We start from the raw sequence: 13,998 nt of genomic DNA on the forward strand, positions 1-13,998 counted from the left end.
TTTGTTTGTGTCGAGATCTCTTTTTTTTTTACGATTTTTTTCTTTCACTAACTCACATACCACAAATCTGAAGAGCGAATCAACGAATCCCACTGAAAAGACAAAAACTTGTGTGAGACGGTCTCGCGAGTCGTATTTTATGAGACAGATATCTTATTTGGGTCATTAATGAAAAAGTATTACTTTTTATGCTAAGAGTATTACTTTTTATTGTGAATATCGGTAGAGTTGACCCGTGTTATAGATAAAGATTCGTGATACCGTCTCACAAGAGATCTACTTTACTGGAAATTGGTAGCTCTGAAAACTCTTCACAATGTCGTCACTCAATATGCGACCCTCTCCAAGCTTAAAATCCTGAATCAGCTAGTGTTGGGTGGATCCAACGTCAAAAATCATTCTTTGTGAGTATCGATCACTATTTTTCTTAGTGATGCTCATTTTGCTTGGTGGTCGAGACAAAAGAAACAACAACCTGATTCAATGTATTGCAAATTTATGTACGTATGAATGGCGCAACCAACGACAATTGCACGTTTTGATGGAACTCTAACGTCACTCTGGGAGACCATCATTCAAGCGTGTTTTCAGGCAACACATGAATATTAATTGATCTTGCATCTGATTATTAAGTTGATGTTCGTTCTAATTGGGGCAAAGAAAATAATTTTTGACCATGTTGGTAAACTTTAACGTTTAATTAAATAAGAGTAGGTTTCTTGTGAGACGGTGCCACGAATCTTTATCTATGAGATGAGTCAACTCTACCGATATTCACAATAAAAAGTAATATTCTTAGTATAAAAATAATATTTTTTCATGAATGACCCAAATAAGATATCAGTCTCACAAAATACGACATGTCTCACACAAGTTTTTGCCATTAAATAAAACCATGGCCTAAAAAAATCAATATATAATTGATGAGATTTTGATACTTTTAACTGGGAAACAATAATTTATTTTATGTTTTACAATTTAAATATTTGAGTTGTACGATTATCATCAATTAAATCTAATAGTAAAATGGTAAAATCTCGATTCTACAACTGATAACATAGTCGATATAATGTCATATTTTTATTCTTATGGGTTGCAAGCAGTGCAATGATCGAATGAGATTGTTGGAAAATGATTATTTTTTTTTGCTAAGAGAATGACTGAAACATGACACTTTGACTGTTTAATAATTTAAAAGATTTAAGTTATATTGTTTTTCGTCAACTATATATAACTTTTAGTAAAATAATAATTCCGCTTCTATTAATCATTTGCTTATATTAGATAATTTGAGAAAAAGAAAAATGAAAGTGGATAGTTGCAAATTACTCGCTCCAATTTATTTGATTGATGGGTAAATTGTTAGATTATTTTATTAAAGTTCATAAAATAATTAATTTTGGTCACCTTATTTTATTAAGATAAATATGAGAGTACATATTTAAAAGAAAATAAATTAAGAATATTATCTCGATCAAGATGATAAATATTTGAGATTTGATTTAATTAATTGCATGAATATACGGATAAAGTGAAATGAAACATGAAACGTAAATTATATTAAAATACATACTGTTAATTACAATCGAGTCAATAAATTTTTTAGCCAACCACCAACCCAGAGAAGATCTACTCCAACCATCCGACTTGTGATGTCAGAAAGCGAATAAAATATTTAATACAATCTCCCTAATATATATAAGTTGAGATAATACGTGTGAGGTCTATGATGTTCTTTTGGAGACGACCGATACAGTTCGAGAATGTGGAATTTTTCATGTTGTAATAATTGAGGAAAAAAAATACTATACATATATATATATATATGTATATATAGACTGTACGTAGTTAGTAATTAAATAAAAGCAATTATGAGTTTTATGACACAACACCCCACCAAAACTACAGGTTCAGTGTGGATAAAACTTGGATTGACTTTTTCCCAACTCATAGTGGGTTGAATCTACTCCATTTATGACAACCCAATCCACTATTATTTAAGTGAAACTACAAGTTTTTTTCAGAACTATGGGTATACAAATTGATCTCGTTTCAACTTAAAGAGAACAGATTATAAAGGATGATATTGAAAAAAAACATTATTGATACTCACAAGGATGACAAAGACATATGAGTGGGTCTTTTGTGAGACGGTCCTTAAGAATTTTTATATGTGAGACGCGTCAACCACACCGATATTCACAATAAAAAGTAATATTTTTTCATGTATGACCCAAATAAGAGATCCGTCTCACAAAATACGATCTGTGAGACCGTCTCACACAAAATTTTGCCAAACATATAGACTTAGAGTGCACATCCAGTCTGGAGTTTGGATCTTGGTATAGTATATGTAACAATATACTATAATTAATAATTAATAAAAAATGTAAAACATACTGATAATAAAGTACCACATAATAATTATCTAACAATTGTTGTTTTTGAGTCTTCATATTTTGAAACTTTCGAAAAATAATTTCATTATCAACTGTTAAAAATATTATTTTCAATACAGAGATAACAAGATATCATTCATATATACAATAATCACATATTCGATTGTGCGATCTGTCTTTCACATTTCTCATGACAGAAAATACCATATCTACAATCACATTCGCAAGTGATAAAATTAATGTCAAAATCTTACATACCAAATGATACACTATACTTTTCTTTCACATAATAAACTTATTTGAAAGATCATCAAGGACTTTCTATCCTTGAAATATTTTGTTAAAACATATATCAGATATATAAGTTTCAAGTTGATCATAAAATACAAAGAGATCAGACTTAAGAAACCTCGTGGATAAAACTCAGCTGGTTGTATCAATGTTTTCTTGTCAAAAGCTAAAAATATTTTTTTCTTATGTCCTACTAACCTACTTATTTTGGAATTTTTTTTGAGGCGATATGCTTATTTTGGGATTCAAAATTTAAAAAATCTGTGTTTTTTTGTGTTCAATACGGAAAGCTACTAAACTCCGCCCATGATTAACGGAATCAAAATCACGAGTTTGATTTATATAAGTAACTAATATAAGTAACTAATGTTGTAGATGTGATGTTTAGAACCCCATGATATTATAGAAAATTCAAACGTGTTATTAATTATTATAACTTTGAATGAATCGCCATATACTTCTCTTTTCTTACGTGCTTGAGAAACATCAAGTTGATGTGAATTGGATATCAATGCAAGTAACTTCAGCAAGGCTTTAATGGAATGAAAATATCTATGCATGCAAGAAGATTTTTCAAAGTGGTTAATTAATGCTTGCACATTTGACCTGCCACCCACACAAGTCTTTGTATATATGAAGTGACAAACTCAATTCCTCAACTAAATATAAAGTGAAAACTTGTGTGAGACGATCTCATTGGTCGTATTTTGTGAGACGAATCTCTTATTTGGGTCATGCACGAAAAAATATTACTTTTTATGCTAAGAGTATTATTTTTAATTGTGAATATCGGTAGGGTTGACCAGCCTCACAGATAAAGATTTGTGAGATCGTCTCACAAGAGAGCTACTTAAAAATAAAAGAATTTGTCGATTTAAGTTTTCAAACCAAATAAATATATGACCATGTATGAAAATGGCTCCACATTATTATTATTATTATTATTTAGTGCAAATTTATTTATGCTATTGACAGAAGTGAATAATATAGAAATTAAATCAAGACCCGTAATTATTTTCCAATTCAATAATTTTAGGCACCATTCAATTTATCATGAAAGGATTTGATAGCTGATCCAAGAAACTGAGCGTAAATTATATAGTTTGATAATTTTAAAAATTATAAAATTTAATATTAATTACAAAGAATATGGATTTTATAAATTATTACTTTTATTATAAAGAGTAGTAATTATTTTAAAAACAAAAATAAGCAGCATAAAAAAGATGGTGCGGGAAGCTTGCTTCTGAATTTTCAGATATCAGAGCCAGGTTTCGATCCTGGGACCTGTGGGTTATGGGCCCACCACGCTTCCGCTGCGCCACTCTGATTTGTTGACAAATGACTTCTAATGTTTTATATTTATTGTAACTTTATTTCTACTAGTTTTCCTCGAGAAACCGTGTGCAGCGAAAAATGATGGAACTGGAGAAACTCGTCGGCTTTCTCTCATCTTCTTCTCCACCCGTTATATATTTTTTTTACTGAAGAATTTATAATTGGGCTCCTGTTCTTTCATCTTCATGTGCCGGAAATTGCGTAATCGATTATACTAGAGTATAATGTGTGCCAAATGGTGAAGATGATAAAGCATGTATTTTTCAGTGTTTTAAATCGTTTCGTTCTTGGTTTTCTTTTTTTTTTTTTTTTTTTGCAAATTTTGTGATGTTTATTGAGTTATCGGTTTGATTGATTATAAGCAATGTGCAGATTAGGAAGGCGGCTGTTAGTATTGTTCGGGATTACAGTGGCTCGGAGGACGGGTTGCAGTCTCTTGGCAAAATACTCTAGTGTTGCCTTTCATTTGTTAGCTCTCCTTTTAGCTGAAAGTAAGGTATTTAATGTGATTTACGTGTACTTTTGGTCCATGAAGCAATATGAAGTTTTTTACCAGGACTCTAGCTTCCCTAAGCCTTGATGTTTGCAGTAATTTCGCTTGTGTTTAGATGAAATTGTTTGAATGGAGAAAATGATCCAAGGGATGAATATCAAATCACTCCATTGTCGATAATTTAAAGTTTATCATACCAATTAACTAGTGATACTCACGGGAAATTTAGGGTCCGATCCACGCAAGCGTCACTAATCCAGACACGGGCTTCAAAATTATCCTGGGCCTGAAATCACAAATAAGACCGTTAGGAGGGGGCCAGGAGGGTGTCCCGGCGTAGCCCCTCCGACGCTCAAGTCAGAGACTGAGGATATATGGAGGGAGCAGCTAAGTGCGCTGCTGAAAATAATATATTGAATCCCATAATCATACGCTCCAACCTAGTATTTATAGAAGAATACCTGGGCTTGTCATGGGCCATTCACCTGTGGGCCTTAATGATGGGCCGGGAATTTGGGCCGGATCTTGATGGGTTCATTCCTGGGTATCACCGGTCTCCCCCTCCCGAGTCGAACTGAATCGTAGGTTCAAAGTTCGATTGATTGCGTTGTTCTCGGTTTACAACACGTGAGTTGTGCATTTTCTTCCAGCCCTCCGCCAGTCTCCAAAAAGTTGGAAACAAATCAAATATCAATCCTAGCACCGCTTCATCATCACCTCGCCGCCTGCACGCCAGCCCCAACAGCGTGCGTCCGCCCTTGCGCGCCTCGCCCCCTCGCGCGCTCGCCCGGCGCCCTTGCCCCGCGAGGCCGCACAGCTCCCGCGCGCCACGCCCTCACCGAGCTCGTCCGGCGCCCTGCCGAAGCACTCGCCCCCTCGCGCACCACGCTCGCCTGCTCGCCTGGGCGTCGGCTCGCCCGCGTGCCACAGGCTCGCCCTCAAGCCCTCAGCCATGCCTTCACCCTAGCGCCTGCTCGCCAGCGCCACGCCATGCCACGCCACGCCAGCTCGCCCGCACCCCGCAGCTCGCCCGCCACTCCAGCTCGCCCGAGCACCAGCTCGCCCCTAGCCCCTCGCCTGCCGCTCTAACCCTTGCCCGCCAAGCGTCTGCTCGCCGCGCGCCCGAGCGCCACACGCCAGCTCGCCCGCGCCTGGCAGCTCGCCCGCACCTGGCAGCTCGCCCGCCACTCCGGCTCGTTCGAGCGCCTGCTCGCCCCCGCCACGCCACGCCAGCTCGCCGAGAGCCTGCCTGCCCGCCACTAGCTTGCCCTCGCGCCACAGGCTCGCGGTCGATCCCCGTAAACTCTGCTCCCCGTAAACATCTTTTGTTATCGACTAACCAAATAAATTTTTCTCTTCCCAAACTTTGCTCCTCTGCTAGGCGATGCCTTAGCAGGAAAATAAAAACTCAACATCTCCACCCTCTAACTCCTCTGCTAGGTGACACCTTAGCAGGAAAAATAAATTTAATTCTCCTCATCCACTCTTCTCCTCTGCTAGGCGATGCCTTAGCAGGAAAATAACATTTTTCTCCTCCCAAACTCTGCTCCTCTGCTAGGTGATGCCTTAGCAGGAAAATAAAAATTCAACGCGCCCACTCTCTAACTCCTCTGCTAGGCGATGCCTTAGCAGGAAAATTAAATCAACACCTCCACCCTCTAACTCATCTGCTAAGCCGGGCCTTAGCAGGAAAAATCAAACTCTCACCTCATCATCTCATAACTCCTCTGCTAAGCGGGGCCTTAGCAGGAAAATAAAATCAACACCTACACCCTCTAACTCCTCTGCTAAGCCAGGTCTTAGCAGGAAAATAAAATTCAACTCCTCCATCTAACTCATCTGCTAGGTGATACCTTAGCAGGAAAATTTAAATTCAACACCTCCACCCTCTAACTCCTCTGCTAGGCCGGGCTCTAGCAGGAAAATAAAATTCAACTCCTCCATCTAACTCCTCTGCTAGGTGATACCTTAGCAGGAAAATAAAATCAACACCTCCATCCTCTAACTCCTCAGTTAGGCGATGCCTTAGCAGGAAAATAAAATTCAACGCGCCCACTCTCTAACTCCTCTGCTAGGCGATGCCTTAGCAGGAAAATTAAATCAACACCTCCATCCTCTAACTCATCTGCTAAGCCGGGCCTTAGCAGGAAAAATCAAACTCTCACCTCATCATCTCATAACTCCTCTGCTAAGCGGGACCTTAGCAGGAAAATAAAATCAACACCTACACCCTCTAACTCCTCTGCTAAGCCAGCTAAGCTGGGCCTTAGCAGGAAAATAAAATCAACACCTTCACCCTCTAACTCCTCTGCTAAGCCGGGCCTTAGCAGGAAAATAAAATCAACACCGCCATCCTCTAACTCCTCTGCTAGGCGATGCCTTAGCAGGAGAATAAAATTAGACGCGCCCACTCTCTAACTCCTCTGCTAGGCGATGCCTTAGCAGGAAAATAAAATCAACACCTCCACCCTCTAACTCCTCTGCTAAGCCGGGCCTTAGCAGGAAAATAAAATTTTTCTTTTCCCCAACTCTCTCCTCTGCTAGGCGATAAACTTAGCAGGAAAATAAAATTTCTCCTCATCCCCAACTCCGCTCACCCCCTAACTCCTCTGCTAGGCGACACCTTAGCAGGAAAATAAAATTCAACGCGCCCACTCTCTAACTCCTCTGCTAGGCGATGCCTTAGCAGGAAAATTAAATCAACACCTCCACCCTCTAACTCATCTGCTAAGCCGGGCCTTAGCTGGAAAAATCAAACTCTCACCTCATCATCTCATAACTCCTTTGCTAAGCGGGGCCTTAGCAAGAAAATAAAATCAACACCTACACCCTCTAACTCCTCTGCTAAGCCAGCTAAGCCGGGCCTTAGCAGGAAAATAAAATCAACACCTCCACCCTCTAACTTCTCTGCTAAGCCAGCTAAGCCGATCCTTAGCAGGAAAATAAAATCAACACCGCCATCCTCTAACTCCTCTGCTAGGCGATGCCTTAGCAGGAGAATAAAATTCAACGCGCCCACTCTCTAACTCCTCTGCTAGGCGATGCCTTAGCAGGAAAATAAAATCAACACCTCCACCCTCTAACTCCTCTGCTAAGCCGGGCCTTAGCAGGAAAATAAAATTTTTCTTTTCCCCAACTCTCTCCTCTGCTAGGCGATAAACTTAGCAGGAAAATAAAGATTCTCCACCCTCACCCCCTAACTCCTCTGCTAGGCGATGCATTAACAGGAAAATAAAATTTTTCTCATCCCCGACTCTACTCCTTGGTAGGCGATGCCTTAGCAAGAAAATAAAATTCTTCTCCTACACTCTGCTCCTCTGCTAGGCGATGCCTTAGCAGGAAAATTTAATTCGTTTCATCCTCACAATACAACAACATCCACGAATTTAATATAAGAACTTGGCTTTATTAACTTTCAACTGATAACATAAGATAAATTCAGAAACAAAATACAGCAAAACTCACGTCAAGATTAATATTCTCTAAGATGATAAGTGCTCCTGGACCTCTTTAGAGCATTAACCAGCGCATTCTCCAACTTTCTTCTCTGCTCCTCTTGTATCTCCACAGAACAGAGTTACCCACTTAGAAGCTTCTGCGAATGACTCTACAACTGTAAGACTGAGCTCAAGCTTCCATACGAATGCTCGCGACCTCTCTTTTCTTCTTCCTTCACGATTCTTTCATAACAACGACGTGCGATTTTTTGGTCCCCGCACAAGACTCCAACTCCCTTTCCCACAGGAAACTTAAGCTTCTGATGATAAGTGGAAGCTACGACTCTAAAATCCTTTAAGGCTGGCTGCCCCAGGATTCCATTATACAATGAGGGAGTATTCACTACGGTAAATGTTACCATCTTTGTCACCCGCCGAGAGTCACGTCCCAAAGATAGGAGAAGAGTAATCTGACCCAGCGGCGGGATGGCATGTCCTGCAAACCCATACAGTGGGGTGGAGACTGGCTCAAACTCAAATTCTTCCACCTTCATTTGATCCAACGTGCTCTTGAACAAGACGTTCACGGAGCTTCCATTATCAATAAATATCCTTGCCACATCATAATTGGCAATGGTGGCCGTCACCACCAAGGCATCGTTATGTGGAGTCACAACGCCTCGGAGGTTTTCCGGCCCAAAGCTGATGACGGGGTCTTGTGGTAAATCTGCACCACTATATATCTCAAAGTTCTCCAATTTTCTTCCATGTGTTTTCCGAGCTCGCCCATAGCCTCCATCGGTAGCACCGCCCGAGATCATATGAATCATTCCTCTCGTAGGGTGATTATCCTCATTCGTTCCCCTCCTCGGTTCGACGGGCTCCTGAAGGACATCTTGACCTCGACCTTCCCCTCTCTGCTCCCCAACCCCCTGATTTATCCATGGAGGACCTTGACCACGTCTAGGGGACGGGTGAGACCTCGGTCGACTTCCGGATGCAGATCCTTCTCGTCTGTCCCGCGAAGGAAATCTAGCACTGCACTCAACCCTTCGTGACTTCTCCCACCTCCTCGCGGGCTCCCTTACCTCCATCACCTCGTCACGACTCCTATCCAGGGGAACAGGTGATGAGAATTGTCCTCTACTTCTAGTTCTGTCTACCTCTCTCTCCCCCGCACCCCTCTTCCTTCCTCCTTTCTCCACTCCCTCAACTCTACTTCCTCCGTGCCGGTTCTCCATCCTTCTATACCGTTGGGCATCTTCCAAGTTTACATATTTCTCAGCTCGAGCCAACAGTTCATCAAAGCTTGACGGGGGCTTCTTGACCAGCGACTTGAAAAACTCCCCTCCCCTCAATCCTTGTGTGAAGGCACTTATCATGATGTCAGGAGTAGCCGCTGGTATTTCCAGCGCTGCACTGTTGAAACGCTGGACAAATTCTCGTAAAGTTTCATTCTCTTGCTGCTTCATCACGAACATGCTCAAATAATTTTTCTGGTGCCTCTTGCTGCTAGCAAATCGGTGCAAGAAGGCAGCTGATAAGTCCTCAAAAGAACGTATAGAGTTGGGCTGCAAAGTGTTAAACCATTGCTGGGCTGACCTCACTAACGTGCCCAGAAAAACCCTACACCTAACTCCATCTGAATATTGGTGCAACAGAGCCGCATTCTCAAATCTCCCCAAATGCTCTTCGGGGTCGGTATGTCCATCATATTCTCCAACATTCGGTTGTCGGAAACTCGGGGGAAGTACTTCTTTCAGAATGGCAAGCGAAAAAGGACTTCCTTTCTTGGGGGTCGGCGCTCTACTTCCCACCTGTTGTCTCAACATCCGTATTTCCTTCCACATCTCTCCAATCTCTGCATTCCCTTCGCTTGGGAGGGGCTGGGTCTCTTCAATTCTACTCTGCTGGCCCTCAACATTTTTCTCTCGCTCCTGGCGAGTGACCTGCTCTTCAATGAACACAGTTTCTTGGTTCCTCTTCATAGCCTCATCCACTGTCCGAGTGATAAATTGACCCAACTGCTCCAGGGTCAAGTTCCCCACATTTTCATTAGGACGGGGTTGCTCGACCCTGGTCTCTTGACGAGGTTGTTCAGTTCTTGTCTCCTGATGGGGTTGTTCCTGCCTCGCCTCAGCATGAGACTGTTCGGGTCCCCTCTGAGGACGCGATGACGCTGAGTTAACTCTTCTACTCCCTCGCCTCCCTACCATCTCTACGTCTCAACTCAGATATTCCCATAGACGGCGCCAAGTGATACTCACGGGAAATTTAGGGTCCGATCCACGCAAGCGTCACTAATCCAGACACGGGCTTCAAAATTATCCTGGGCCTGAAATCACAAATAAGACCGTTAGGAGGGGGCCAGGAGGGTGTCCCGGCGTAGCCCCTCCGACGCTCAAGTCAGAGACTGAGGATATATGGGGGGAGCAGCTAAGGGCGCTGCTGAAAATAATATATTGAATCCAAAAATCATACGCTCCAACCTAGTATTTATAGAAGAATACCTGGGCTTGTCATGAGCCATTCACCTGTGGGCCTTAATGATGGGCCGGGAATTTGGGCCGGATCTTGATGGGTTCATTCCTGGGTATCAACTAGTAAGTTGAAAATGCCAGCTGAGGAATTTAAATTGATGGAACTGACGAATATTTAAACAGGTTTGATCGATTTGAAATGTAGATTTTAAAACTTTTTGTTTCAGGATCCAAATGCACCTTGGTACTTTGCTTTTTGAAAACTGATAAATAGTTTAGTAACCAGTAACAGCTTCTGAGTTACCGTTTTGGTGGTGGCACAGAAAGTGTGCTGGGATTAGCCCTCTTGATTTTACAACAGATTGCAAGGGATGAAATGATATCAAAGAATAAAAAGAAAAACTGTGTAAATACACACAGATGAAGAGCGAAAAGTTTTCATAATTGTCATGATATTCTTGTCCTGAAATTGAAAGCACCTTTAGTGGGTAATGCGGATCAATGTTGCTTGTCTTTGTGAAGGTCTCATATATATTTTTGTGGCTGACAATGTCCTGCTCGTCTGAGAATAAGAAATGCCAAATTAATTTTACTTATAGTTTCTAGGAATATGGTGTCATGTGATTCAAGCATGTTTCTTCAAAGGTTTAAATGTAAATTATCGATTTTTTCCTCGATGAGTGGAGTGAAATGAAATGAGTTGGAAAGCACCTATCAATACCTTTGAATTATTTTGTAACCTAAGTTTAGCTGCTATAAGCACCCATAAGACTCAAAGTCCCACCTCATAGAAGTGGAAACCTGCAACCAAAACTGGCAGCAGTAATATAGCAAGATCTAAGGTGCATTAGGTGCTATAAGAGTTTAGAAACGAGACGTGATGGAGTCTGAGGGGGTAACGACCATGTCTCCTTGCCAAGTTACTAAGCTCTGAACGATCATGAACACACCCGGTTTTAAATGATTGGTTTTGCTGTTAATTTCTTCTTATTGTTTCGCATTTGTTCAGGAAGTTTCAGAACCTGCAGCAGAAGCACTTGTTAATTTGTCCCAAAACCCATCTTTAGCTTAAAAAAACGTCGCAATGGGCATCATCAAGATATCAATTGATACTTTGTACAGGAAAGATTGTGAGATTACTCACTTGCTAATCATGGTACTAGTTAATTTCACATAGTTGGATTCTGGTATTGAATATTTACTTCAGGTGGCTTTTATCCTCATGTTACTTTTTAATTTTCTTGTACTTCTTCCTGAATAAAAAATCTTTTCCTGTTTGACACCGTCGAAAATTATACCTCATTGATTGATAAATCTGAATTCTTCTCCTTAGATCTCTGAAAAGGCCTGAATAACTAAAATTGTGATAATGAATGTTGATTCTTCAGCAAGGAGATGAGAACATCCATGGTCTGTATGTCATGAAGCTGATGAGATCATTCTGTATTTCGTCTAGTGAGAAAAGAGGTGGGTTCTGACTCACTTCAATTTAGTTTTCCTCTGTGATAAGATAATTTTCATGACATTCCCTCTTTCCCAACATATATTTAAGCACCATCCTTTTTTTTTTATATCAGGTGATCCCTTTAAACACATGGCTTCGATACTTGTGAACATTTTACAGAAAAATGCAGGAAGGAAGCTTCTGCTGGACCCTAAGCGGGGACTTTCGAAAAAAATTATCAGACAAATCGGTTCTTCTAGTTCATTGGGAAAGAAAGGGGCATATTTATTTCTTTTTTTGTTTCCCTGAAAAGCCAATTTTTTAACTTTGGTTATCTTCGTTCAAATTCTTGGTTGGATAAAAATGAAACTGAAACCAAGAGCGGACATTGGCTTGATGTTTTAGAATCCTTGAGTGAATAATTTGGAAATGAAAATTCGACCTATGATCTTTCTTTTATTTTACAGGTCTCAAGAACCATTCAAACTGCTGTTTTGAAGCTGATAACCGACTGCAGGATTTGCTTTGACGGTTTTGCATTAGCGATGGATTAAATCGGTTTATGTAAAAAATTGCCTATAAATATGGGCATATTCGCTCCATTTTTCTCCGCACCGCTTCACAGCTGTGATACATTTTTTTGGGTGATTTTAGTTTCGATTTGGACTAAGTTTTTTAGTTTCAATTATTGATAGACTTGTAAATGTTGGTTAAGATCATGAATTTTGTTAGCTGTAGTACATGTCGTTTTCCAACTGATTTTCTTGCGCGTGAACAATGCTTCGGCGTCTTCTACGGTGAGATTGTGAATTTGTTGTAGATTTATACATAGTTTAATTTGTTTTATTGCATGTTATTTAGAAATTAAATAATATATATTACATGTTTGTTATTAAAATATTTTATAATTTAAATGTTCAATTAGTTGTAAACATTAAAATTATCAAATCTGCCTGCTTATGTTGTTCAATGAGACATAAGGATTTCATATATTAATTTTTTAATTAATGAATAAATGATAGTGATTCAGTAAAATACATTTTATTTATTCTTTGTAGGATAAAATGGATAATGATAGAAATTGAATGTATTGTCGGTTGGAGAATGAACTTCTAACAAATGAATATTGTGTTGGTGTAGAGTCGTTTGTAACATTTGCACTTAGTCATCCTGAGTGTTTATTAAATGGAAATATACGTTGTCCTTACTATCGAAAAAAATGTTAGAACAAAATATATTCAGATGACGATACCGTTAAGGTACATCTCGGTCGTTATGGATTTGTACCGAATTACTACAATTGGTTTTTCATGGAGAGGAATACATTCATCTGTTCTATCCTAATCTTAATATGGATGCTCCTTCGTCATCTTCTTATCGTATTGCGCCATGAATTGCTCAAACTACATTTCCGAATTTTTTTGCTACTATTGAAGAAATTGTTAACTTCGAAGAGAACCCTGAAAATGAGAATTAGAATTTTGGTGAAGAAAATCTTACAATAAATATTGTTCTCGAAGTTCCTGAAAGTTCAAACAATTATATTAAATCATTGTATGAAAGTATTAAATCAGCAAAGAAGAAATTTGGGATAGAAATCCACACGGTCATTCTGTGGGATAGAAATCACACGGTCATGTCATTATGTCCGTCTAATAACTACGTTCCTTAGAGTTTTTCTGCGACCAAGAAACTTATCAAAGATCTAGGGCTTCCGGTTGAGAAATTGATGCATGCAAGAATAATTGTATTATATACTAGGGTGTTTACGATGTTTTGACAGAGTGTAAGATATGTGAACATCTTCGGTACAAACGTAGTAGACGTCGATCTCAAAATCCTGAGAACAAGTTGATGTATTGTTTTCCGATCATTCTATGTTTGCAAAGGTTTTATGCTTCGAAAGCTACATCGTCACATATACGTTGGCATAATGATCACCATTTTGACGGTGACACTATGACACACCCTTCTGATTGTGCAACGTGACGTCATTTTGACGCTTTGCATCCATATTTTTCATCAGGAATCCGAAATGTGAGATTAGGACGATCAACAGATGTATTTCAACTGTTTGGACAAAATGAATAGCATTATTCGTCATGGCCTATCAATG

General features: G+C 39.8%; 1 protein-coding gene across 3 annotated transcripts; it reads left to right on the top strand.

The window, feature by feature from the left end:
* The first annotated feature begins 3,985 nt into the window (after positions 1-3,985).
* LOC142525023 (uncharacterized) lies at positions 3,986-12,324 on the top strand. Of its 3 annotated transcripts, none has more exons than XM_075629192.1 (4): positions 3,986-4,280; positions 4,401-4,524; positions 11,827-11,905; positions 12,063-12,324. In XM_075629192.1, exons 1-4 carry the CDS (start codon positions 4,264-4,266, stop codon positions 12,095-12,097), a joined length of 255 nt encoding a protein of 84 aa, XP_075485307.1. In that variant the 5' UTR covers positions 3,986-4,263; the 3' UTR covers positions 12,098-12,324. The 3 variants fall into 3 exon arrangements, with proteins under 3 accessions (XP_075485307.1, XP_075485305.1, XP_075485306.1); XM_075629190.1 differs by having other exon boundaries at positions 4,068-4,280; positions 12,016-12,324; XM_075629191.1 differs by having other exon boundaries at positions 4,069-4,284; positions 4,410-4,524; positions 12,016-12,324.
* Positions 12,325-13,998: the final 1,674 nt, after the last annotated feature.

The sequence above is a fragment of the Primulina tabacum genome, chromosome 14, assembly GCF_025594145.1.
Source record: "Primulina tabacum isolate GXHZ01 chromosome 14, ASM2559414v2, whole genome shotgun sequence".
Taxonomy (NCBI): domain Eukaryota; kingdom Viridiplantae; phylum Streptophyta; class Magnoliopsida; order Lamiales; family Gesneriaceae; genus Primulina; species Primulina tabacum.